The following is a 24,745-nucleotide window of genomic DNA, read 5'->3' on the forward strand; positions in this document are numbered from 1 at the left end:
CTGTTAACTATGACTTTCACTTCTTAATAGAGTTGAATATCTTGTAATTTGTTTTCTATACATGTTTGAATATTCTGGCCAATGAGAATAAAGTGTGGAAATTCGTTATTTTGAAATAGAATTGAAGATACAACGTTTGTAAGAGAATTTGTATTTCTTGCTTTATACGTAAGTGTTTTAATTATTGTTATTAATTTTTTAATATAATTATTTAAAATCTGGACATTGTTTCTTTTATTGATTATGTAAAATATTTTTAAAATATCAAATCATTGTAACCTTTTAAATAATACATTGTACTTTATTCTTTAAATATTGTTTATAAAATTTTTGTGCGAAGTATGTGTATATTTTACAGTTTTAATTTTTTTTATTAACATATAATGAATCTTTATATAATTTTATAATTTTTAATTTTTGCATTATGTAATAAATTAATTGTTTATTAAGAGACTTTTGTTTGTTAATGCTTTATGCTATTTTCAATCATAGGTTATATTTAAGCAATGCTGAAGGATAAAAGATCTAAGTCTCAAACACAAAAGGCAATTTCTCAAGTTGAAAATAATCTTAAACAGTTAAAGATATCAAAAGTAAGTTCTGTATTGACTGAGAATACATCAAGAAATACAGAAAATTTAAATAATACAAACAGTCAATGCAATACTTATTTGGCAAATATCAAACAAACCAAAGAAAAGGGCTCTAAAAAGTCAACAGAATTGATGCCGCCACCTAAATTACCTATATCTTCTAACACGATAACATATATATCAAATATAACTGATGATGACAAGGAAAATAAAACTGAAAAAAATAGAGACATTGAGAAGAATGTAGAACAAAGCAATACAAATAAAAAGAGTCAAAGTGAAAAGAAGTGGGTTTTAACTGATTTTGATATTGGACGACCATTGGGAAAAGGAAAATTTGGAAATGTTTATCTAGCTAGAGAGAAGAAATCAAAATTCATCATTGCTATGAAAGTATTATTTAAAGCACAAATACAGAAAGCTGATGTGGAACATCAAGTTAGGAGGGAAATAGAAATTCAAACACATTTAAGGTACAAATTTTTAATATTTATAGTAAAAAGAAAATATTGACTGTTATCATAAAAACTTCAATATCTTAAAATTTATTTAACTTTAAAATTACATTTGATTGTTCCATCAACTTTTGCTATAATATAAATAATATCTTTTATAAGATGAATTAGAGTAAATGTACCATTCTTATTTTTCATGTAGGCATCCAAATATCTTAAAAATGTATGGATATTTTCATGATGATAAAAGGGTATATTTAATTTTGGAATATGCCCCAAATGGAGAATTATTTAAAGAATTGAATGCACAACCAGAGAAACGTTTTGATGAAATTAGAACAGCAACATACATATCTCAATTAGCAGATGCTTTAAAATACTGTCATAGTAAAAAGGTGATACATCGTGATATTAAGCCTGAAAATTTATTACTTGGTATAAAAGGTGAATTAAAAATGGCAGATTTTGGATGGTCTGTCCATGCACCCTCATCTAGGAGAAATACTTTATGTGGTACTTTAGATTATTTACCACCAGAAATGGTTATTGGAAAAACACATGATCATACTGTAGACTTATGGGGACTTGGTGTGCTTTGTTATGAATGTTTAGTTGGTAAACCTCCTTTTTTAGCTGAAACTTATGATGAAACATATGTAAAAATCAAGAAAGCTCAATATAAATTTCCTAACTTTATTAGTGAAGGTGCAAAAAATTTAATATCTAAGGTGAGCTGTTATTTTATGTTTATAAAATAAAAAAGTGCATTATTAACTAAACTAAATAATTAAAAAGTTTGATTACTATATGAAAATAATAATAAGTGATAACTTTTCATTTTTCTATTCTAGCTATTAGTAGTTGACGCAAATCATAGATTACCTTTAGAAGATGTTTTAAGACATCCTTGGATTGTGCAAAATCGAACAACAGAACCACATGTACCACAATGAAGTTGTTAAGTTAATAAGTTTTATATTTTGTCTTATAAAACAGTTATATTTCATTAAAAAATATTTTTCAGCAAGAAATCTATTTTAAATATTTTTTTATATTATTCCTAATATTGTTATTTTATACGTAAATTAAAGTATTATATAATTTGAAACAGTATACTACATGTTTTTTAAGACGTATATTCTATTAATAACTTAATTACAACATAATTTTAATGTAATCAATTATCGGAGTTTATTTCAGTGTTCCTAAGTCGAATTTACATTGTTATGTTTATTAACATCGTCGTTGAACACAGCTTTCATCTTTGCTTTCTTCCGCGGATGAAATAAGGATGAAGTGTTCATCCGCCGTGTTTCCCTAAAGTGAAACACAGTGTAAATTCGGCTTTAATTTTTGGAGTTTAACTTATTATATCTATATCAGACTGAAAAACAAGTGATATTATAACAATGAATTATAAGTAATAATTTGGAGTAAAAAATATAATGTATAAGAAAATTATGTATATATTAAGTATTTTAATATTATTGGAATATTTTTAGGTAGTAAATTTACATAAATGTCTTTCATAAATATGATGTGTTTTTATGTATACACATATTGTGTATATTAAGAAAGTGTATATTAAGAAATAAAATCACAATTAGTTATTTTTGTAAACAAATAAATGAAATAAGTAATTATAAAAAACTTTATTTATTGACAAAAATTGAATTATAATTTTTTTTTAATAATTTCTGTATACATAGTAAGCTTAATTCGTTTTTATTGAATTAAATAAAATTATTTTCATTATTCAAAAATATATCGAACATAAATTTGATTTGTTTTATAAAAATGTCATTAATATTTCTATATTGCATATATTATACACTTAAAAAATAAAGAACATCGTCAGTTTTTATTTTAAAACAGTAAATTAAGATCTAATATATTACATTTACATCTTCGATCGACAGAGATGGACACTAGAATGCCTCAACTACAAAAATGAGGCTAAGGCATACAATATGTATTTTTTGCGTGAAATTCACTGTCATCTGCTTAAAAGTACTTTGTAATGGAAGATTTTTTACATGTTTATTTAAGATTTATTTTTATTTCACGTTTCCATAGGTTCCATGACTACATCTACTATAGGTGTATCTGTTGGAGTTTCCATAGGTGTATCATCGGATTTCTTTTTAATTGAATACAATTTCTTTAATTTTTCATAGTGTTTGATATCCTATAAGTTATACATGTATTGTTGTTATGCAATTAACCTATATTTATAAAAATGAATGTTTATTTTTTATTAATGAAACAAATGTGTTTACCTTCTCTTGTACGGACGGTCTTATTTTATCAAATGCAACTACGAAATGTCGCATAGAGATTTCTGGTTGTCCTGAATAATGCATATCCATTAATTCTCTTAATGCTTCTATTCCAGCTTCTCTGATTAAAGCTGCTAAGTCAGCTCCAGTATAACCATCACATTTACTATTATATCCTATTTCTTCAAGATTTACATCTGCAGCTAATTTTGGTTTGGTTGCATTCTATAAATATACATTTATTTCTAAAGGGAATAAATCTTTTAAAAATGTTTTTTGAAAACAAAAACGTTACCTTTGTTAGTGCTCTTAAGATGTCAACACGATCTGCTGAGGTAGGCAAATCAACATATAAAATCTTATCTAATCTTCCTGGTCTTAATACTGCTGGATCTATAATATCAGGACGATTGCTCGCAGCCATTAAAAATACTCCTTGTCGTCCTTCTACTCCATCCATTTCAGTCAACATTTGATTTACAACACGTGAAGTAGCAGAATTATCACCTTCTGATCGTCTGGGACACAATGCGTCCAATTCGTCAAAAAATATAACGCACGGAGCAGAATTTCTAGCTCTAATAAAACACTGTCGAACTGCTTTTTCACTTTCACCGACATACTGAAATAATAAAAATAAAATATTTAATAATTGCATTTTATAATATTTATTATAATCATTTAAATTATTACCATATTTAAAAGCTCTGGTCCTTTAACAGAAATAAAATTAATACCAGCCTCATTTGCAATAGCTTTAGCTAGTAATGTTTTCCCACAACCAGGTGGACCACATAATAATACTCCAGTTGGTGCTGTTAATCCTAGCGCTATAAAGTGTTCGGAATGTCGAATTGGAGCCTAAAATATTAAACAAACAAAAAAATATTTTATATCTTTTAAATATGTATCAAATTATTCTAATATTTTTAATTAAGCCAATATAAATATACTTACAAGTATAGCCATTTGCAATTCTTCTCTAATATCTCGTAACGAACCGACATCATCCCATGTAACATCAGGTACTGTTGCAAAACCTTCTCTTTTGGCTGATGGCTGAATTATATGAACAGCAGTTTCAAAGTCATTGTGTTCAATACATAACTTTGATAGTCTTTCTGAAGGAAGTGGCGGATCGTTACGCAACCAAGTAAGTAACCCTGTTAAATCTGGAGATTTGTAATTTTCTTGTATTACATCCATTTCCAAAGTTGCTTGAAGACTCGCTGCATTACTTGTCTTATTTAACTTAGGAACATTATTTTGATTTGAGGTAGATGGTTCAATAGTTACTTCTTCAACTAAATTACTAGAATTTTCAAAACTTTCAGTTTTTTTCTCAATAACAGTACTATCTTCTGGAATTTCTGAAGATTTATTATCTGGAACCGACTTCAAATCTTCAAGTATTCTAATAAGAATATAAGAAGATAGGAAAATATAATTGACCATATTAAATAAATTAATTTTAAAATACTCTATTGAATATTTAAACAGCTACCTGTCCATAGCTGCCATAGCTGCTTCTCTAATCAATGCAACTAAGTCGGCTCCAACAAAACCTGGTGTAAGTGAAGCTATTGTGGATAAACTAACATTTGGAGCAAGTGCTACCTTTTCTGTGTGCACAGCTAAAATCTTTGCTCTTGCATCTCTATCTGGTATACCCAGACACACTTCGTGATCAAATCGGCCAGCTCTCCTTAATGCAGGGTCCAACGAATCAGGTCGATTTGTTGCTCCAAGTACTAATACCCTAGTACCATTTTCTTTCAAACTTAGTTCTGTTCAATAACATATTTTCTACTTGAGAAATTATTTTAAAATTAATGTAATTTACTGTGGTTTGACTATAATAGTAAATTACCATCCAAACATGATAACAGTTGTGCAACAATTCTTCTCTCCATTTCTCTTTGAGCTGTGGCTCTATGTGGTGCTACAGCATCTATTTCGTCTAAAAAAATTATACAAGGTGCTATTGCAAGTGCCTGTTCAAATAATTCTCGAATTCTTGCTTCGCTTTCGCCTGATACTCCTGCTACCAATTCAGGTGCTGCTACTTTCAATAATGGTATATCTAACTCCTAGTTTTCAAAAATATTAAATAAATAGTCAAATAAAAAGTAGATCAACTATTGACGCTAAAATAGTATCTTACTCCTGCAATAGCATACGCTAATAAAGTCTTTCCACATCCAGGTGGACCATGAAGTAAAAATCCTCTTGGTGGAGATATACCAAGTTGCTTAAAGATTTCTGGATGTTTCATATGTGCAAGTAATTTACATACAGTTTTTAAAGTTTTATCATTTCCTCCTATGTCAGCAAATGTGACTTTGGATTCAGAAATTGGTATCCCTTTGACTTTTTTTATGAACATGAATTGACTACTATCAACATCTTTATCGCGTTGTCGCTTCTTTGCAGATTCTACCATTGTATTTGAGGTTGTTGTAGTAGTTGCTGTGCTCACTGTAGTAGTTTGTTGTATTTCTCTACTAGGCTATAAAAAGTAAATCAGGTAATGTCTCTGATATAACATTATTTTGACATAATAGGCTTCATGTATCAGTATTATTATTTTGATGTAGATTTCATATTAAATTATATTTGAAGTAGATGCTATTTAGCAATAATAAATTTAAGAAATGTAACTCTATTAAAGAAAGCTTTAAATTTACTGTTGTTTGTTGTTCGACTTCTTTAGCATGCACAGCTTTTTCTGTACCCAAAGATGGACCTGGTTTCTGCTGATCTTTTTCCACAATAGGTTCATTTATTTTATTTGAATTTGACTCCACTTTGCTTACATCATCATCACTACTAATATCTATAAGTTCCTTATCACTGGAATTTCCATTCTGTTTGTTTTGTGATTTTTTATACATTTTTAAGAGCATTCCATCTAACATAGTATTTTGAGGATCTGACTAAAACCAATATATTTCTTTCAAAATTTACTATATCATACTTAAATATTATATCTATATATACCTCGACATCAACTTCTTCCTCTTCATCTTCATCATCATAAGGAGGCCATTCGCGAGAACAATATTTCTTTGCAAACATTTCTGTAAGTTCATCATATGCTTTACGCACTAATGCCCTAAAAGGACCTCGTTTTTTAATACGATAATCTCTATACTTCTTTTGTAAAGCATCAGCCATTTCATTAACGTCAATATAGACTTTATTTTCATTTTCATGCATATACTAAAACAATAAAAAATTAATTATTCAGAAGTACTAAAGTATAAAGTAGAAGATGTACTAACATATTATCTTAAAACAATCAGAATTAATGATTATATTGAGTAATTTTCCACAAAATTAAAAATATTGAAAAACATAAAGATGCTCAAAGTGTGGAATAAAATAAAATTTTATTTAAAAAAGCGACATTATATACAAGTATTTAACTAGTCTGTATAAAATTATTTATGTGTATTACACAATTATTGCATATTATATTTTAAGGTTCAATGCATAAATTTACCACGTAAACTGCATAATATAAAAAGAGTTGATTTTATACACTTGTTAAATTAAAAATTCTAAAAGTTATAAAATAATTCAATCACCGTTTGTACACGTGATATTAGTAATTGATCCCGCAAGTATTTATGAGAAGAATCAATTTTATGTTTATTATTCATAGTTTTTGATTTATAATCTCCACTAGATCCTTGTAATGGAATAATATCAATCGAAGGATTCAATTTTCCAACCTTCTGCATTTTTTTAATGTCAGGCGTCATGAACACTGTTGTAGAAATTAAATGATCACTAAAGTTTTATTTTTACTTCCTTATATGTTCCAACACGTGTTATCATGTACGTATCAACATTCTTCAAACACAAGTGCGTCTTCGATTTTAGGAAACTTCGATACTTTAACTATAACCAACTCTAACGAAAAGAAAAAGAAAAGAGTACATCGGTAAAGCGGGAACAATTTCCCTAGTAAATTATTTCACAAAGCTAGAAATAAAAAAGAATAATATATAGAGTGGAATGTATTCAAAGTCAAAGATCATTTCAAACTATAATTACACTATGAAAAATTATATTATATAGTTTATTAATCTATAGAACATATTTTATAACAAAAACTTTCAGCATTTGTTGATAATATATATTTTACTATTTTTATGTATTTTTCGCAATTACTTGTAAAAGAGATTTGAACTTAATTAAAGAAATGAATACGAGTTGTATATCTGCATTATTAGAGGTGAACAGAGAGATCGCCGATGCAATGTTAAAAAAAACAGCTGGAAGATCCATACTAAAAATAAGGCCCTCTACCGGCAAACGGTCGAACTATATGCACATTTCTTCTCTATTGCTATTGGTGGGAGAAACATGCATATGCACGGCGAGAGGGGAAATGTATATTCATATCACCGACCAGTGAAAGTTAAGAACGAAAAAAACATAAAAATTGCTTAAAAGTTTAATTAAATATTAGAAGTATATTGCTTTTTTCCAAGCCACTTTGGGAGTAGAAACAACGAATCAGGATGCCACAAGCACCCAACAGGAACCAACAGCAATTAGCAGTAATGATCTTCATGAAAATGATTATATGTTACGATAAAAAATGAAATTATTTATTGCAAATAAAATGTATAATAAAATAAAACAAAATAAAATAAAATAGATTAAAATAAAATATAATATAATATAGCGTAAAATATATTTAGAAAGATTTTCAATAAATCAGAAGTTGAACGGCATGTTACAGTCTTGTTATATATCCTTTCCATTATCCAATCGCAAGAAAAAATAATTTTAAAAGGATTTTATAAAGAAAAGCTCGCGAAATAGGTTTTGGAAATTCTGAGAAATGATGTCAAACTCCAAGTATGTTCGAAATAGTAAGACCTTATTATATTCCCAATACTATACACCAAATTATATTCTCCTGATACAAAATCGCGACTGACGAAAATCTTTTTCGAAAACTCAAAAATTTCAACTTTAAAAAATTCCTGGAATATGACGTCACTTCCAAGAATTAACGAAATTGTGCCACCTTTTATGTTATTATGTTTTCCTGATACAAAATTGTTCTTTCGACCGACAAACTTTTTTTTGACGACAGAATTTCTCAGAAAATTATGTCGTTTTCAGCAATTTCAAAAGGTTTCAAATATTTCTTATGCTATCTTATCCTCTTAATACTTACCAATTTTCTCGAACCTTTACGTCATTTTCTACGACTTATTTCTTAAACTTATAGAAATTGGAAAGGATTTGAGGATTGTGATTGTTGAAAAGATTTCAAGCAATTAAAACCATTTGCTTATTTGCAAAATAAAATTATTGTAGTTATTCAATTTGCAAATTTACAATAATTGTACAATTTTACAATGTTTATAATTTTCTGTATAATAATTTATGTAATTGTGCAGTTTTACAACAACTTGATTTTGTTGCTCAATCAATGGAACTAAAACAACTTTTCATGCGGAAATAATGATCAGAAAGTTATAAAGGTCGTGGTACAGCGCAGCGTTTTGCTGTTCGTTTTCGAATCGACACTAAGCGTTTGTTTTCGGTCAACTTCGTACAGCCCACGTGGTACAAAATCAAACGCTTATTTCCCCTCTCGCTGTGCACACACACATCTCTCCCACTAAAACAAGAAACCAGTGTATAGTTCGGCCATTCAACCGCTAGAGGCGGTAATTCGTTAAACGTACCTTTGGGACTGGTAGAATACATATCAGTATTGAGAACGTTTCAGTATTTTGTGAAAGCTTTGTAATCATACCGTATACCGTAATACTTTTCAATTAGTTGACGGCACACCATCATGGCGATGGGTTTTGATTGCGTTTTTGATTTACAGTTAAGAAATTTGTAGTGATGGTCTGAATCGCATTTTTTTAAATAATTGTTATTAACATCTGCAAAATCTTTTATTACTACTTTATTTTAAGTATATTTATATGAATTACAAACTTCATAATGGTAAAGTTAACAGAAGAAATGGTCGTGGCTCGGACGCGAATGTCTGACTTCTCTGCCGTAAAAAAACTTAATTGTTGGTAAGCGTTTATAACGATATTACCCTTCTCAAATGAGTTGTTATTTATTCTACTACTATGTAATTGATTTTATGTGTAATGATATTAAAATGACATGTTCACTGTAGTACATACTTATTTTTTAAGGAGTTCCAGTAGTACGATTTATAGTTGTTTTATGTTCTTATTGGAAAATAGATTACTCCAATAATTATAAATATTTTATATTATAAAACATTTCTTAATAATGATAAAAATATAAGAATGTGCTATTTAATATTTGTGTTTAAAATTGTATAATTTAATTGACTAAAATAAATACAAATTAATAAAGCTATTATATATGCTTGTATTTAATTCATAATGTTAAACAATTAGTAAACTATTTTGAATTGTCTTTTGTGGAATAATTTTTTTTAAAGAAATATTTATAAATATATAACATACAGTTAGATATTTACATAAATTAATTTATTTATATTGTTAATATAGGGGTACAGAATTGACTGATGTAAGCATTTTAAGGAAAATGAAAAATGTGGAAGTACTGTCATTAAGGTAAATAATTAAGATCATAATCTTGAGATTTACACACACACACACACACACACACACACACACACACACACACACACACACACACACACACACACACACACACACACACACACACACACAAATTGTCTAGAAATTATTACTTGAAAATTGCTTTATAAGAAGAATTCATAATAATAATGATCTCACTTGTTTATAATTTTTAATGCATTCTCTAATGCATTCCTATTATGGAGAGGTTTATATAAACCTTAAGATCATAGGCACAACCTACTACTTCAGAAGTTGTTCTACCCACATATTTTGAATTCATTGTAATATATTTCAATATCCTTGAAGAAAAATAAAACTAATTTGATACAAATACTGGCACATAATGTTTTTTATAATGTATATTAAGAATGTCATCAATATTAAAAACTCTATTAGTAATATAATAGATTTTATTTAAATTAATTTAAATGAAATGGAACTTAGTGAAATAACAGCATTTATTACACATCTAATATATAAAATATACAGAATAGAATGTATATATATAGGAACAAAAAAAAAATAATAAATATATAAGAATATAATATATAATCTCATTTACTTAGGTGGTTACACCCACCTTTTTATATGAAACATTTTACCTTAGTGATCCTATGTATTTTAAGCTTGTAACTTTCTATGTTCATGTAATCTTATATTACAATTGGATTTATATATTTTGATTTTGTTTTGAAATCCATTTTTATAATTTTCAGCAAAGCTAAATAATTGTAATATAGCATTAAAAATATAATAAACTTTAATATAAACATAAATAACATTTAACATATTCATATTAATACTATGTTATATTTTAAAATCTTTTTCATTTGTTTATAGTGTTAACCATATCAACACCCTTGCTGATTTTCAATACTGTTTAAGTCTTCAAGAATTATTTGTTAGAAATAATAATATTGAAGATTTGAATGAAGTTTGTTATCTTCAAGGTTTACCAAATTTAAGAAATTTATGGCTTGGTGAAAATCCTTGTGCTGAGAAAGAAGGGTATTGTGTATGGCAATTAAAAAATTTATTAATTACTTGAATATGCTAGTTAAGTAATTCATTTATTTCTAGTTATCGGTTAGCAGTTTTAAGAGCTTTACCAAATCTACAAAAGCTTGATGATGAAATAGTATCACCTGAGGAAGTGCAAACTGCATTAACAAGAGGTCGTGTTTTAGTCCATCCTCTTGACATGTACGCTTCTCCACCACAATCAGATGCAGTTAGTCCAGAGGTAAAACTATTTATAAAAATAGGCCTTCTTCACACGATACTTGTATAAATCATTTTTCATTACTTTGCTATATAATGTCTTCATTGAAATTTTGGTTTTATTAATGATATATGTTATACAAATATTATTAACTAAATCTACCATTAAATTTTAATCTATTTGTTTGTTTAATCCTATCACAATGATTTCATAAAAATAGAATGTTATGATATGTTAACACATTTTTAACAAAGTCTTAACATTTGAATAACATTTACACAATTAGGATATTACTACTGAGTATATTGAAGAAACTGAAGTGATTCGACATCGAAGATATAGTTCCTCAAGTGATCAGGTAATATAAAATTCAAGCTGTATCAATTGTTTTTATAATAATTTCATTTATGATAATTTTATAAACCTTTTATGATAATTTTGTTATAAAAATTACGTATTATATTATGTTCTCATTATGCTATGACATATATAAATATGCATGCATTTATTTAATGTACAGGTATAATTTGTTATAAGACTTATAAAACTACTTGTTCACAGAGAAGTTTTGAAGAAACACAACATGCTCAAGAAGAGTATCATGATCCAGATCATAGAAATGCAAATTATAATGCATCACCATCACATCATTATTCTCAAAATAATCAGTATACGTATGAGGTAAGTCAATTGTATGTTTATTTTGCATGTAAAAGGATTTATACTAATATGTTTATATGTGTAGTGAAAATATGAAAGAAAATAATTATTCTATATATTAAAGTTCTCAATAAATTGATTTTATTTTAGTACTAAACTTAGAAATATAATTAATTTTTCATCTTAGTAACATTGTTGAGCAATATATCTAAATTAATATTTAACGAATAAGCATGATTTTATTATTGCTCCTTTTGTCTGCAATCATATACTGACAGCAACAGAATGGACAGTCAAAGAATCAAAGCAAAGATGACACTATACGTACAGAGTCGCGCAACATCAGTGAAAACGTGGCCACTAACACTATTGAAATGATCAAGGTACATCCTATAGATTGCACAATGTTTGTGCAAAGTAGTAATTTATTTCTAGTGTTACCTTGATAGTTCTAGTGTTCATTAGTTAAATTTATGTGTTACTTACAATTTATCACGTAGTGATATTGTTAATTTTAAATAGTTTTCCTTAATCAATAAACAATATGAATCAAGTATAATATATTTTGTATATTTAATCATATGCAATATATACTTGTCTTTCTAATATTTCTATTTGTATTAATATGAAGAATAATTTCAGAAACAGAAATCATTTGTGATTTTAAAAAAAAGACCATAAATTTTATTACGTTTTGTGATGACATTTAAACATTTTTGTATTTGGTATTAACTTTTACAATAGCTTTAATTTACAGAAATAGTTTAGATTCCAGTTTAAGATAAGTAGTTATAATGAATGGTTCACTGAAGCATGGACCACCCAATTATCAATTTTATTAACAAATACAAACTAATTATTAACTTAAATTAATTTTATAATATTTTATAAATCTTAGGAATATTAGATATAAATTCACTACAAATACTTTTTAAATTATAATTATTTTTAGGAATATGATGACCGACCAGCAATTTCTAGACATAATGGAGATTATGATGACAGAAGATCTTATGCAGAATATAGTAATAATGATACACCACAACGAACATACGCACCAACATCTCCAAGGACACAATACTCTACAAATGAAATTATAGATGAAAGACGTGCAGATAGAAATAGTTATGACTATGATAATAGACTGAAATCTGAATATAAAGAACATCATGACCATAGAATTAAAGATTATGAAGAGCAACATCAACCATCATCTCAACCTAGACGAATGGCAGTTCATCATAATGTAGAGAGGGTTAGAATTAAAAATTAATGTTAATTTGAAACATGTTGACTCTCTTTTTAGCTAAAATAATGAACAAAATGGAATTTTTCAATATTACAGGAAGATTTAAACCAAGTGCATGGATGGGTAAGACATTCAGATAAGGAGAAGTGTAGATCACAATTTCACTATCACAGGAGGCCTGTTACAAGGGTATGTTTCATGTGTTTTTATACAAATCTAGAAATATGGAACAAAAATAACATAAAATATTGTAATTTTAGAATTCCAACATTTTATCAGCTGTTTTATGCTTAGTTAAAGAGCTTGACTACCCGAGTTTGGAAGTGGTAGAAATGGCAGTTAGAAATCGAATGGATGAATTAGAAGAATGATGTTTCTGACGCCGTCCCCAAAATACTCAGGGGACGGTTACCTTCTCTCATATGGGTAGTGTTTCTTCAATTCCAAGTCCTGAATTTTCGGATTCTCTTGATAGTATGGTAATTCCTTGCCAGTGTATTGATAACGATGCAAACTGTAATCTTGATCATCCTACATATGATCGGCATTCGATCGATGATAACGCTGATAAACAAAAAATTCGTCGTAATGGTTATGTGGAAACTTGTTCAATGCGAAGTCCCAAAAATATATCTGTTAACCCGAATTCAAAATATTTTGGAAATAATCAGAATGCATATAAACTTAGGGACTCTGTACCAGATAATTTAATGTCAGTAGTTGGTAACTGTGAAGAAAGGAAAACCAATGATGTTAGAAGAGTGGCAAGTAGTGACAGCATCCCCCGCAGTAACTTTAATGGTTTAGCTCTAAGTCCAGGATGCAGGGTTTTGAGTCAGGACTGTGTAAGAAGATCAAAAAGTCCCGATGTTAGAAACACAATTGTCCCTCTTCGCTACATTCAGTCAGCAAAAGGTACTTGGACATATAATTTGTAAGTTAAATTGCAAATAACATTAATACTCTCTCGAAATAATAATAATTTCTCTTAGAAATGTATTTCGAGAAATTCCTAAACACTACTAAGATAATCATTGCATAATTAAAAAGAAATGGCATAATTTTGTCCAGTTTCTGAAGAGAATATATATATAAATATAAAATTAGAAACAATTGTGATATTTCCCCAAGGAGTAAAAAATAAAATTTTATCTCAATTATTTGGATGTAATATACAATGTATGAGTATACTCAAGATGACACGTTTATGTACTTTAAGTGAATAATGCAAAAATCAGAAATAATGAATTTTGCATTGTTTAGAATAAATTTGATATTTTATTGCATTAATAAAGTATTGAATGCAATGTTTTTTAACATAACATTAATTTCGGTATAATGTTATTTATGATTTTCACAAATATAAAGAGTTGTGTTTTTAAATAGCCAAACATAGCTTTTTATAGCAGTTTGTTTAAAATATTGCAGAACTGTTACATATTTTCAAAGAATTTCTATAAATTACGACGTGATACAATGTACTTAAATTACAATTTGTATATAAAGCATATAATCAAAGATGAATTTATGTCGAATTAGATATTTAAAAACAAAATATTAGATAATTTTAAGTTAAGCAAGACATTCTACTTATGTTTAATACCTCTAAAAATTGAATCTTCGCAATATACAATAATTTATAAAACAAAAGGTAATATAATTGCATATACACTTATACAAGATATGTATTTGCAAATTTTTTAGCAACCACGATAATTTTTTAAATGCTATTAAGTACCACAGAAGACCATAACAAAACTTGATATACTGCTATAGTTTCTTTACTTTCATTATTGTTTCTATTGACAAATTTATGTGTGCGTTAACAGAATATAAATGCAATAAAAATTTTATTGATATTAATTGAATTGTAAGCAGAATTGTATTTATGATATAAGTAGCATAATGTGAAAATAAGATATATGGAGATTGATTCTGTGCAACAACACATACTACAGATTAATATTAGACTGATAAATATGTATGGCATATTTTTTGGAATGAAGTCTTCATATGTTATAAGTGGATAAACGATATAAAAACTGAAATAACAGGGCTATTAAATTCTTCTACAATGTAAACCGTTCCAAGTAACTAAGCCAATTTCGAACTTAGATTTAAGATATTTTATAAAAATGCGGAACAAAATATTTTTTGTTATATATAACCGTCCACTTATATTATTTTATAAATAATTAATGTTATTGTTAATTAGTATTGTTAAAAGAATGATTATTATAATTAGTTGCCTAATATCTGTTAAATGCAAAAAGCAGATGTTAAATGTTCTTTTTTTTTTTTAACTTAAAACATGTTTTGAGACGAATTATATATAATAAAACCAACAGTTATAACACACGTCTTTTATTACTGTCAAAGTTTTAGACTGGAAGGAAAAATTTAACATTGTTACTTAGTAATTTATTATTCGATAAATATTAAGTTCTTTTTAAGAGAACCAGTTATTTATTATAACAAATTTTCTTAATCAATATATACAGTTATAATTAACTTACTGCAGTTAAAATATTAATGTTTTACAAAATAAATTAGTTACGAAGATAACTATGTATTGATTTTCGCACAATCATTTCTTCATTTAGTTACTAAATGGATTGAAATATACAATTTGAAGCAAAATGCAATGTACTTGCTTCTAAAAGGATAACTGTTCACGACTATGAAATAGAAAATATCGCGCAGTCTCATTTAAATACATTACGTCGATTAATTTTATGTACATTTCTGTCGCTAAGACGACGCTATCCGTAAACTACGTGTAAGTACTAAAATCATAAAAGTACTCTATTTTTGAAAGTGGAAGTGAAAGTAAGAAAAAAATGTCATTATATGCAACACCAATACTTTATTTAAATATGGGTGGTGAAATGTTATATGTTTTGCGACAAAGACTGAAGGCACAAAGGATAAATGTTGATAAAACTATACAAGGCTAGTTTAATACTATACAAAAAAGTATACATTGTGTGCTGCTAATTTATATTGGATACTTGTGTATTTTTTTATATGTTTTGATTAATTTTAAAATGTCTTTTTCTATTTATATACAGTGTTAGACGAAGTAACTGCTGCTTTACTTAATCCTAAAATGCTGTCTTCCGTATTTGAGGAAAAATCTTTGACTAAGATATCTCTTTTACGACCTACTTTAGAATGTGTTGTATTATCATCAATAATGAAACTTGATAAAAGTAGTATGAATAAACTATTCGATCTAATGATTATGATGGTTAAATATCAGTTAACTGCAGTTACTGGTCCTGTAGAAGTTGTATTGTTAACATTAAACCATACAGATGCAATGCGTGCTATGGTTAGCAATCCAAATGCTCAACAATGTATTGGATTAGTACACCAAATGATAACTGATGTAAGCATTTTACTCATTGATTAAATTATTGATTTATGTCGAATTTCTAAAAACGATTTACTGATGATTCTAGTTTTATGGTACATTAACTTTTGAAGAAGTTTGGAATGCCAGAAATGATTGTTTGAAAGAATTAGAGTATTATTGTGTGAAAGTATCTATACTTCTTAGACATGGATTACAAAATGATGATGGTAGCTTTAATTCAATGTACCATAAATACAATGAAAAATATGAAGAAAATAAAACTCGTCTTTCTGGTACAAAATTATGTGATATAGATTTGAAAACTTACTGTGATGGTTCTTTTAATCTTTTTGGTGAACGAGGTACAATATTGGGCAAAAATATGTAAGTGTCAAATATGAAATTACCAAATTTTTCAAAGATAGAAACATAAGAAACATATTATACAGGTATTCGATGTTGTATGACATATCAAATCTAACTTCTGATCAAGGAAATCATAATTACGTTAAAGAATGTGGTACAAAAGCAGAACTTGGTATGTTAGCTGTTCAACTGGGAACTGAAGAAACTTTGTACAAACGACCTTTTACTTTGAATTTATTTTCAACTGAAGATAATGATAATACAGATATAGAATGCGAGTCCGATTCTAAGGATGACAGTCAGAATGACGTTACAGTTACAAAATATGAAAAAACGAAATTTAATGAAGATTATAAAACGAAACTTGATATCATACGTACAGATCTTTTTAAAGATGATCATGAAGACATAAAATACAGCATGAATTTGTTAGAACTTTTAGATAAAACAGAATAATTTTATTTAAACTTACTTTTTCGATTACGCCATGATAATTAACAAAATAAATAAAAATTTTCTTTAATTTGTTATTTACATTCATATATAAAAATATTTCGTCCTGCACAAATTAATTAATACATCTTTTTACATAGAACAGCAATATTCCAGTTTGTGTAATATATAAAAAATCGTACTTTTATAAACATTTTATATTATGAATTATAATTTACATTACTCTGCATTAAAATTTTATTTAAAAGTGCACTACAAAATATGTATCACGTGAACATTAAATTAATGTCTCTTGCACAATAATAAATATAATTAGTTTTAGTTATAATCTAAAAGAGAGTTTACTTCATAGCTTAGTCATATCCAAAATATATTTCACTCCAGTTCGACCATCAGTATGGAGTGCATTAATAACAGCTTCTTGATACTGACAAAATGGAACTAACTTATGTGGTGGAGCTTTTAATTTCTTATCCTTGAATAATGCTCCTAATTCACTAAACATCTTTTCACGCTCTTTGGAATTCATATTTAACTTTGTCCATGCTGTCATCCAAAATCCTTTTAATGTTATATCCTATTTAATTTTTGAGATTATTAACAAACATTACTTACTTAATTATACCTTACATTACTTTACAAATTTTAATTAATATACCTTAAAAATAAGTGCAGATGTTGGAACTGTTAAAGGTTCTCTGGACATACCACCATAAGTTACCATAATACCTCCATGTGCTAAATGTCTTAGAACTTCTAATGCATTTTGCCCGCATATGCAATTAAGAGCTAATTTTGGTGAAGGTAACTTTTTACTTTTAAAAATCTGAGTTTTCCTTATTTCATCTTCAGTAAGAATTTCATCTGCACCCAAGCTCGTCAAGTAATTCTACACAGGTTTTATTGATCAATGGAAATAAAAATTTAATTTTTTAACTGTTTTTATACCTTTAATTCTTCTATATTAGGTCTGTCCCTTATAACACTAACAGATTTGTAATTCCATATTTTACATAGTTGTATAATCATCTGTCCAACAGCTGAATTCCCACCATTTTGAATTACAGTATCACCAGGTTTTAATTCCACAAAATCTTTAAGCATTCTGTACGCAGTACATGGATTTACATTTAACATACTAGCTTCCACAACGCCAACTTCTTTTGGAACCTAAGATTTTAACATGTTTCAAATTTTGAGCTGTTGTGGTAAATATTAGGTTGTTCCAAAGTTCCTTTTGTTTTATAAGAAAATAATAGATGCACAACATTTTTTGTTTTATATTATTTTATTAAATCATATATGATGAATATAAAACAAAAAATATTGTGCATCTATTATTTCTTTATAAAACAAAAAAGAATTTTGGGACAACCTAATATGTACAAACCTTATTACCTGAAAGCACATTATATACCTTCAGAAGTTCTTCCACAGTATAATTTGCATGCGTTCTCCATGTTCCTAAATGCGTGCCATTTGGTATAACTCTATCTCCAACATTTAAATATTTTACATTAGATCCAATAGCTATTATTTCTCCAACTCCTTCATTCCCTGGAATAGCTGGTAAAGGCGGTTTACTTGGATATTTACCCTGTATTGTATTTATGTCTGCTGGATTAACAGGAGCTAACAACCATTTGACAGAAACCTTTATTAACAATAAATAACTTTTTATTACAATGCATTAAAAAAAAAGTTAAAAATCATTTTAACTGAATTACCTGATTATTTTCTGGTTGATTAATAGATTGTGTTGTAACGTGTAAAACATCTACAGGTTCTCCATATTCTTTATAAAATAAAGATTTTACAGAATCTGTTTTAACATTAGCAGTCATTTTACGGAACGACATAAAATTTGTAACAATTGATCGTGATAACGGTGAAACTAAGCTTCTCATGTATATGACCATTTTAGTGTTCTATATGATACCTAATGATACTTATTCAAATGTTTTTTTTTTTAAATTATTCTTTTAAATAATGTCAATAACAATTGAGAGATTATGCAGTGGATTACTATAATCAGCTATAAACATATGTTTACCTAGATACGTTAATATAGGATTTTAATTTACATATATAATATATTATTATAAGCGTTACATGTGTTAAAACAAATTTATTCAGATTAATTATTAATTAAATAATTAATTATTGTTTATATTTATCAATTTATTAACAAAATTTCCGTATATTGTTGTTTTGTTATTGTTTTATATTTGTATAAATATATTTTAAAAATAATATTTGGATTACTTAGATACAAAGAGCTTATGTAGTTTGAATAATTTTCAACACTTATTTGACATATTTTTGTTAAACGTTCCTGTTTTGTGATTATAAAATCATATTAAAATATTAGTGGTTGTAGCAGAGGGTAAATTGTATCAGGGAGTTGTGCCTGGTTGTACTATCAGTAATACCAAGCGTGAATTAAGAAATTTCATGGTAGATAGGGAATTTTTATAATATTAAAAATGAAAAACAAAAAGGAGGAAAAGAATAAAAAACATGATAATTTTTTAATCTTAAAAGGTGGTTTCAATAGATAAGGAAAACAGTTGTAATTAGTACATTTTGACATGAGCTTAATAATCTCGAATTGTTACAATTTGTACAGTTACAATTTGACATTTCATTAGATGACATCATAAGTTTCTGGCTTTATTGCATGTAACAATAGTTTTATAATTGTTATGTACATAAAAGAACTAAGTGGATTAATATAATTTCAAGGTAAATCGTTAAATAAAATTTGATACTTAGACTGTTCTCATTATATCTTAATAGTTTCTACATAGTCAAGTTTACTGTTGAAAGTTTTAATGAAATAAATGAGTGACGAATCTATATATTTTTTATTATTAATCAATTCCTACTAAAGTGAATGTAATAATTAAAGTATTATGAAGATTATTATTATATATGTTCTTTTGCAAATTATTGATTTAGGAAATTAGAAAAATGATGGCTTCAGAAGTAGGTTCTACAAACAATGAACCTGTACATGTCAAGATCAGTAGTGAAAAAGCTCCTCTAATCCATGGAAGAAGTGTTCTATATAGATTAAGCAATTTCTTTAAATTTGGACGAGTACAACAGGCAGAAGGAGATGGATATGTAGAATTTGGTAGTTTGAGTGCAGATAGTAGCCGGACTTTGGGAACATTTGCTGGTGTATTCAGTCCTGTTACATTATCGATGTTCAGTGCCTTAATTTTTATACGCATGGGTATGAATTTTACAGAAGTAATTCAAGATATTGTGTTGAGTCTGTATAATTTCAATGATGAAACTAAATATACATCATCATGCAAATAAACTTTACATTGTAGGATATATCGTAGGCAATGCTGGATTACTTGTCACTTTGATACAATTCATAATTGCATATGGAATTTTGTTATTTACTGTAGCATCTGTATGCGCAATTTCAACAAATGGAGCAGTTGAAGGCGGTGGTGCTTATTGTATCCTTATTTGAATTTTGTTATTTTCAACAATTTATAATCTGTTACACATAAAATCCATTTGTTATTTAAAGATAAGATATCAGTTACTACCTTATGTTTTTAATATATATGTATATTGAATATGTTAGATAATTACATATATTTAATTGTTGTTTTTAATATCAAATTATTGATATGTTAGAATTATTATATATCAAAATATATTTAAATATAAAAAAATTATAATATATAACATTTTTATCATACATATATTTTCTTTTGGAAGCAAGTTTACAGTGAAAATTATAAGATATTCTAGAACTTTAAATATATTTTATACAAGTTTTTCCTACTAATTATTGTACAGTTATGATTAGTCGTACACTTGGACCAGAATTTGGTGGTTCTATTGGTACATTATTTTTTATGGCTAATATTGTCTCGAGTGCTCTTTGTATTTCTGGATGTGCAGAAGGTTTAATAGAAAGTTTTGGACCATCTGGTTATTTAGTTGGTAAAAGTGCACTGATACCAGATGGTGGATGGTGGAGATTTTTATATTGTTCTATATTAAATACTGCCAATTTAGTAGTATGTCTAATAGGAGCTGCAATGTTTGCAAAAACTAGTGTTGCAATTTTGGCTGTTGTATGTGTCTGTCTAATAAGTGTTTTTATAAGTTTTTTGGCCAAAGGATATATGGAGGTAATGTTGTGAAGAGCACAAAAATGATCAGAAACGTGATTTGTCTTTTATTATAGATACCAATTCCAAATGCAAATATGCTGGTTCAAAATGCAACAGAACATGTTAATGGCACTTATACAGGATTGCTGTCATCTACTCTTATAAGGAATCTTTACTCAAATTATAGTGCAGATTATTCAAGTAAAGGAACAATGACTGATTTTGCAAGTGTTTTTGGTGTATTATTCAGTGGCGTTACTGGTATAATGGCTGGTGCTAATATGAGTGGTACTTAGAAAGATTATTAATCAAAATAGTTTTTATTTTTATTCATGTTTCAAGTTTTAATATATAATAATTATTTATATATAGGTGAATTGAAAAATCCAGGGAGAAACATTCCACGTGGAACTTTGTCAGCAGTATTATTTACATTTATATGTTATATTCTTCTATCTATTCTTACAGCTGCAAGTACAAGTCAATTTTTATTGCAAAATGATTTTATGTATATGATGCCAATTAATATTTGGCCACCATTTGTGGCAGTTGGTATATTAACAGCAACATTTAGCGCTGGTTTAAGTAATTTGATAGGGTCAAGTAGAGTTTTGGAAGCTCTAGCAAAAGATAATGTATTTGGTGAGTGATCAAAATATAAAGTTTTTATAAATTTCTTTTATATTTATTTATTTTGTTTACATTTTGCGTGTTTCATATTTATAGGTTCTGGTTTAAATTTTATAATACAAGGAACATGGAAAGGAAATCCAATTGCTGCAGTTTTAACTTCATGGACTTTAGTTCAAATAATATTGCTAATAGGTTCTTTGAATATCATTGCTCAGCTTAATTCAGTGTTGTTCTTGTTAAGCTATTTGGCTACTAATTTAGCCTGTCTTGGTCTTGAACTTGCAAGTGCTCCAAATTTTAGGTATCTTTTATTTTGAATTTACCTAATTTTGAATACTTTTAGGTATACAAAGTAATTATAATACTTGTATATCTTTTACAGACCAACGTTTAATTATTTTACATGGCATACGGCTACAATCGGTCTTCTCGGTACATTAATAATGATGTTTGTTATAAATAGTATTTATGCTTCCAGCAGTATAATACTTTGCCTAATTTTGATCATTGTGTTGCATTTATTTTCGCCAAGTAAAAATGCTCCTTGGGGAAGCATATCTCAAGCACTGATATTTCATCAAGTTCGAAAGTATTTATTAATGTTAGATTCACGTAAAGATCATGTAAAATTTTGGCGACCACAAATGCTGCTAATGGTAGCATCTCCACGATCAGCGTGTCCACTTATAGATTTTGTAAATGACTTGAAAAAAGGAGGACTGTATGTAATAGGACACATAAAAGTTGGAGAATTTTTAGGCCAGAATATTGATCCCACTATAGAAGAGTATCCACATTGGTTAAGTTTAGTTGATCATATGAAAGTAAAGGCATTTGTCGAACTAACAGTTACGAAAACTGTACGCGAGGGACTACATCACTTAATTAGGATATCGGGAATGGGAGCTATGAAACCAAATACAATTGTTCTTGGTTTTTATGACGAAGAAGCATCGATAGATTTCTTCAAGAATTCACAGTATGCGACTGATATATTTGAGAACGTTTCAACCTTACCAAACAGTACTGCGTTTCCTTTAAGACATACAAACGCAGAAAAAAATTTGGATCCAATACAATATGTAGGAATGTGTTCAGATGTGTTAAAGATGAAAAAAAATTTGTGTTTATGTCGAAATTTTCATACATTAAATAAATTACAAATAACTAAGTAAGCACATGATTAATTTTTCATTAATATATGATTAATTTATATCATTATATAATTTTTTAATACTGTTGTATTTTAGGAATTCTTCTTTAAAATATATAGATGTGTGGCCTGTGAATTTTTTCCAACCAACAGATCAAGATCCATTTGATACAACATCATTATTTATGTTGCAACTTGCATGTATTATTAATATGGTACCTGTATGGAAAAATCTACATCTCAGAGTATTTCATTGTGAAGTTTCAGATAATAATGCAAGTTTGAGCGCCTCAGATTCACATAATTCGATTAGCGAATTTCCTCGAGTTTCTAACGAACTTCGTATAAGAAAATTATTAAATATGTTGAGAATATCAGCATCTATTAAACAAATTCCTAATTGGGGTGCGCAAATAAGTGGGTTAAAGGGCCATTCTCTCATTGATTCGGCAGTGGAAAGTCAATATGAATCTAGTACTGAAAGTAACGATATCTTAAGCAATGTTTCACGTGCTTATATTTTGAGGTATCTTGTCTAAATACATATTTTATTTAATGTCTGATATTTAACAATTTTGTAAATAACTGTTCTTTTATTATATTCATTTTATTTTACAGTGTGAATCAATTAATTAGACAACATTCTTCACAAACTGCTACAATATTTATATATTTACCTGCACCTCCAATATCAAATACATGGGATGAAAATACTTTATATCGTCAGTATCTCCAACTGTTAACAGAATTAACAGCAGATTTACCACCCATAGTATTAGTACACGGTGTGAGTGCTGTTACATCGACAACACTATAATAATATGTAAATATAGAAATTCTTATTGTGTATTTTCTATACAGAAAAGTATTATTTAATGAATAATTTATATGACCTCAAGTTATAATTTTTATATATGCTATGTTTTTGGAAAAATTACGGGATTTGAAAAAATTCTCAAATACCAAAAAATGTTTCTTTTTACAAACTAACAATTATGACCATTTCAGCAATAATAATGCGTTCTTATTACAATAAGAAAATCTCGTAACGAATATAGATTATTGCTGTGATAACGAATTTATTCTATAAGAGAATCTTCAAATATAAATATTTTTTAAATATTGTAATACGTCTTTACTAATAAATCTGTAAGCTGATATCTTATCATATTCATATATGGAACTACATATTTCTATACCAATTTTTTGTATTGCACCTGATATTACAATAAATGCAATAAAATAACATTAGTAAAATCAGACGTAAAATTAACTAAGCATCACTTTTATGTACACTTTATGAATTAATTAAAATTTTATACATGCTCATTAATGATACTCAATTAAATGATCGATTCGATAACTATTTTTTGTTGTATGAAATTTTTAGAAGTTTGAGAAGATATTCATCATAATCTAATATAATAGTAACGAAATTACAAAAATCACTTTACTTAATCCTTAAATTTTTAGCTGAATTATTTTATAATTCTAGTACAATTGTCTTTATTGCAATGTGTTTATTCATAACTAGGCTATATGTG

General features: G+C 27.5%; 6 protein-coding genes across 9 annotated transcripts; 4 read left to right on the plus strand and 2 right to left on the minus strand.

Annotated features, from left to right (window-relative positions):
• The first annotated feature begins 21 nt into the window (after positions 1-21).
• On the plus strand, positions 22-2,079 carry LOC139993191 (aurora kinase C). Its single transcript, XM_072014683.1, has 4 exons — positions 22-168; positions 493-1,066; positions 1,251-1,776; positions 1,900-2,079. The coding sequence occupies exons 2-4, from the start codon at positions 507-509 to the stop codon at positions 1,999-2,001; spliced, it is 1,188 nt and encodes a 395-aa protein (XP_071870784.1). The 5' UTR covers positions 22-168; positions 493-506; the 3' UTR covers positions 2,002-2,079.
• Positions 2,080-2,688: 609 nt separating this feature from the next.
• On the minus strand, positions 2,689-7,319 carry Smid (nuclear valosin-containing protein-like smid). Its single transcript, XM_072014682.1, has 11 exons — positions 6,918-7,319; positions 6,328-6,549; positions 6,015-6,263; positions 5,492-5,836; positions 5,198-5,417; positions 4,832-5,114; positions 4,285-4,741; positions 4,021-4,188; positions 3,623-3,949; positions 3,328-3,552; positions 2,689-3,236 (listed from the first exon to the last, which is right to left on the minus strand). Exons 1-11 carry the CDS (start codon positions 7,092-7,094, stop codon positions 3,111-3,113), a joined length of 2,799 nt encoding a protein of 932 aa, XP_071870783.1. The 5' UTR covers positions 7,095-7,319; the 3' UTR covers positions 2,689-3,110.
• A 1,679-nt stretch (positions 7,320-8,998) lies between these two features.
• LOC139993272 (uncharacterized) lies at positions 8,999-15,444 on the plus strand. 4 transcript variants are annotated; one of them, XM_072014838.1, is made up of 10 exons: positions 9,005-9,392; positions 9,864-9,929; positions 10,800-10,967; positions 11,040-11,202; positions 11,468-11,539; positions 11,743-11,862; positions 12,120-12,224; positions 12,794-13,096; positions 13,187-13,279; positions 13,351-15,444. In XM_072014838.1, the coding sequence occupies exons 1-10, from the start codon at positions 9,313-9,315 to the stop codon at positions 13,459-13,461; spliced, it is 1,281 nt and encodes a 426-aa protein (XP_071870939.1). In that variant the 5' UTR covers positions 9,005-9,312; the 3' UTR covers positions 13,462-15,444. The 4 variants fall into 4 exon arrangements, with proteins under 4 accessions (XP_071870940.1, XP_071870939.1, XP_071870942.1 ...); XM_072014839.1 differs by lacking the exon at positions 11,468-11,539 and having other exon boundaries at positions 8,999-9,392; XM_072014840.1 differs by lacking the exon at positions 12,120-12,224 and having other exon boundaries at positions 9,016-9,392.
• Positions 15,445-15,592: 148 nt separating this feature from the next.
• Oscp1 (Organic solute carrier partner 1) lies at positions 15,593-17,341 on the plus strand. The gene is made up of 4 exons (XM_072014843.1): positions 15,593-16,042; positions 16,162-16,481; positions 16,555-16,832; positions 16,898-17,341. Exons 1-4 carry the CDS (start codon positions 15,931-15,933, stop codon positions 17,268-17,270), a joined length of 1,083 nt encoding a protein of 360 aa, XP_071870944.1. The 5' UTR covers positions 15,593-15,930; the 3' UTR covers positions 17,271-17,341.
• On the minus strand, positions 17,032-19,514 carry LOC139993273 (enoyl-[acyl-carrier-protein] reductase, mitochondrial). Its single transcript, XM_072014842.1, has 5 exons — positions 18,995-19,514; positions 18,685-18,921; positions 18,216-18,437; positions 17,926-18,156; positions 17,032-17,844 (listed from the first exon to the last, which is right to left on the minus strand). The coding sequence occupies exons 1-5, from the start codon at positions 19,184-19,186 to the stop codon at positions 17,614-17,616; spliced, it is 1,113 nt and encodes a 370-aa protein (XP_071870943.1). The 5' UTR covers positions 19,187-19,514; the 3' UTR covers positions 17,032-17,613.
• Positions 19,515-19,764: 250 nt separating this feature from the next.
• On the plus strand, positions 19,765-24,377 carry LOC139993271 (solute carrier family 12 member 9). The gene is made up of 10 exons (XM_072014836.1): positions 19,765-20,012; positions 20,229-20,508; positions 20,612-20,746; positions 21,096-21,433; positions 21,490-21,703; positions 21,788-22,057; positions 22,142-22,349; positions 22,431-23,219; positions 23,299-23,727; positions 23,820-24,377. Exons 2-10 carry the CDS (start codon positions 20,241-20,243, stop codon positions 24,016-24,018), a joined length of 2,850 nt encoding a protein of 949 aa, XP_071870937.1. The 5' UTR covers positions 19,765-20,012; positions 20,229-20,240; the 3' UTR covers positions 24,019-24,377.
• Positions 24,378-24,745: the final 368 nt, after the last annotated feature.

This window comes from Bombus fervidus, chromosome 12, assembly GCF_041682495.2.
Source record: "Bombus fervidus isolate BK054 chromosome 12, iyBomFerv1, whole genome shotgun sequence".
NCBI lineage: Eukaryota > Metazoa > Arthropoda > Insecta > Hymenoptera > Apidae > Bombus > Bombus fervidus.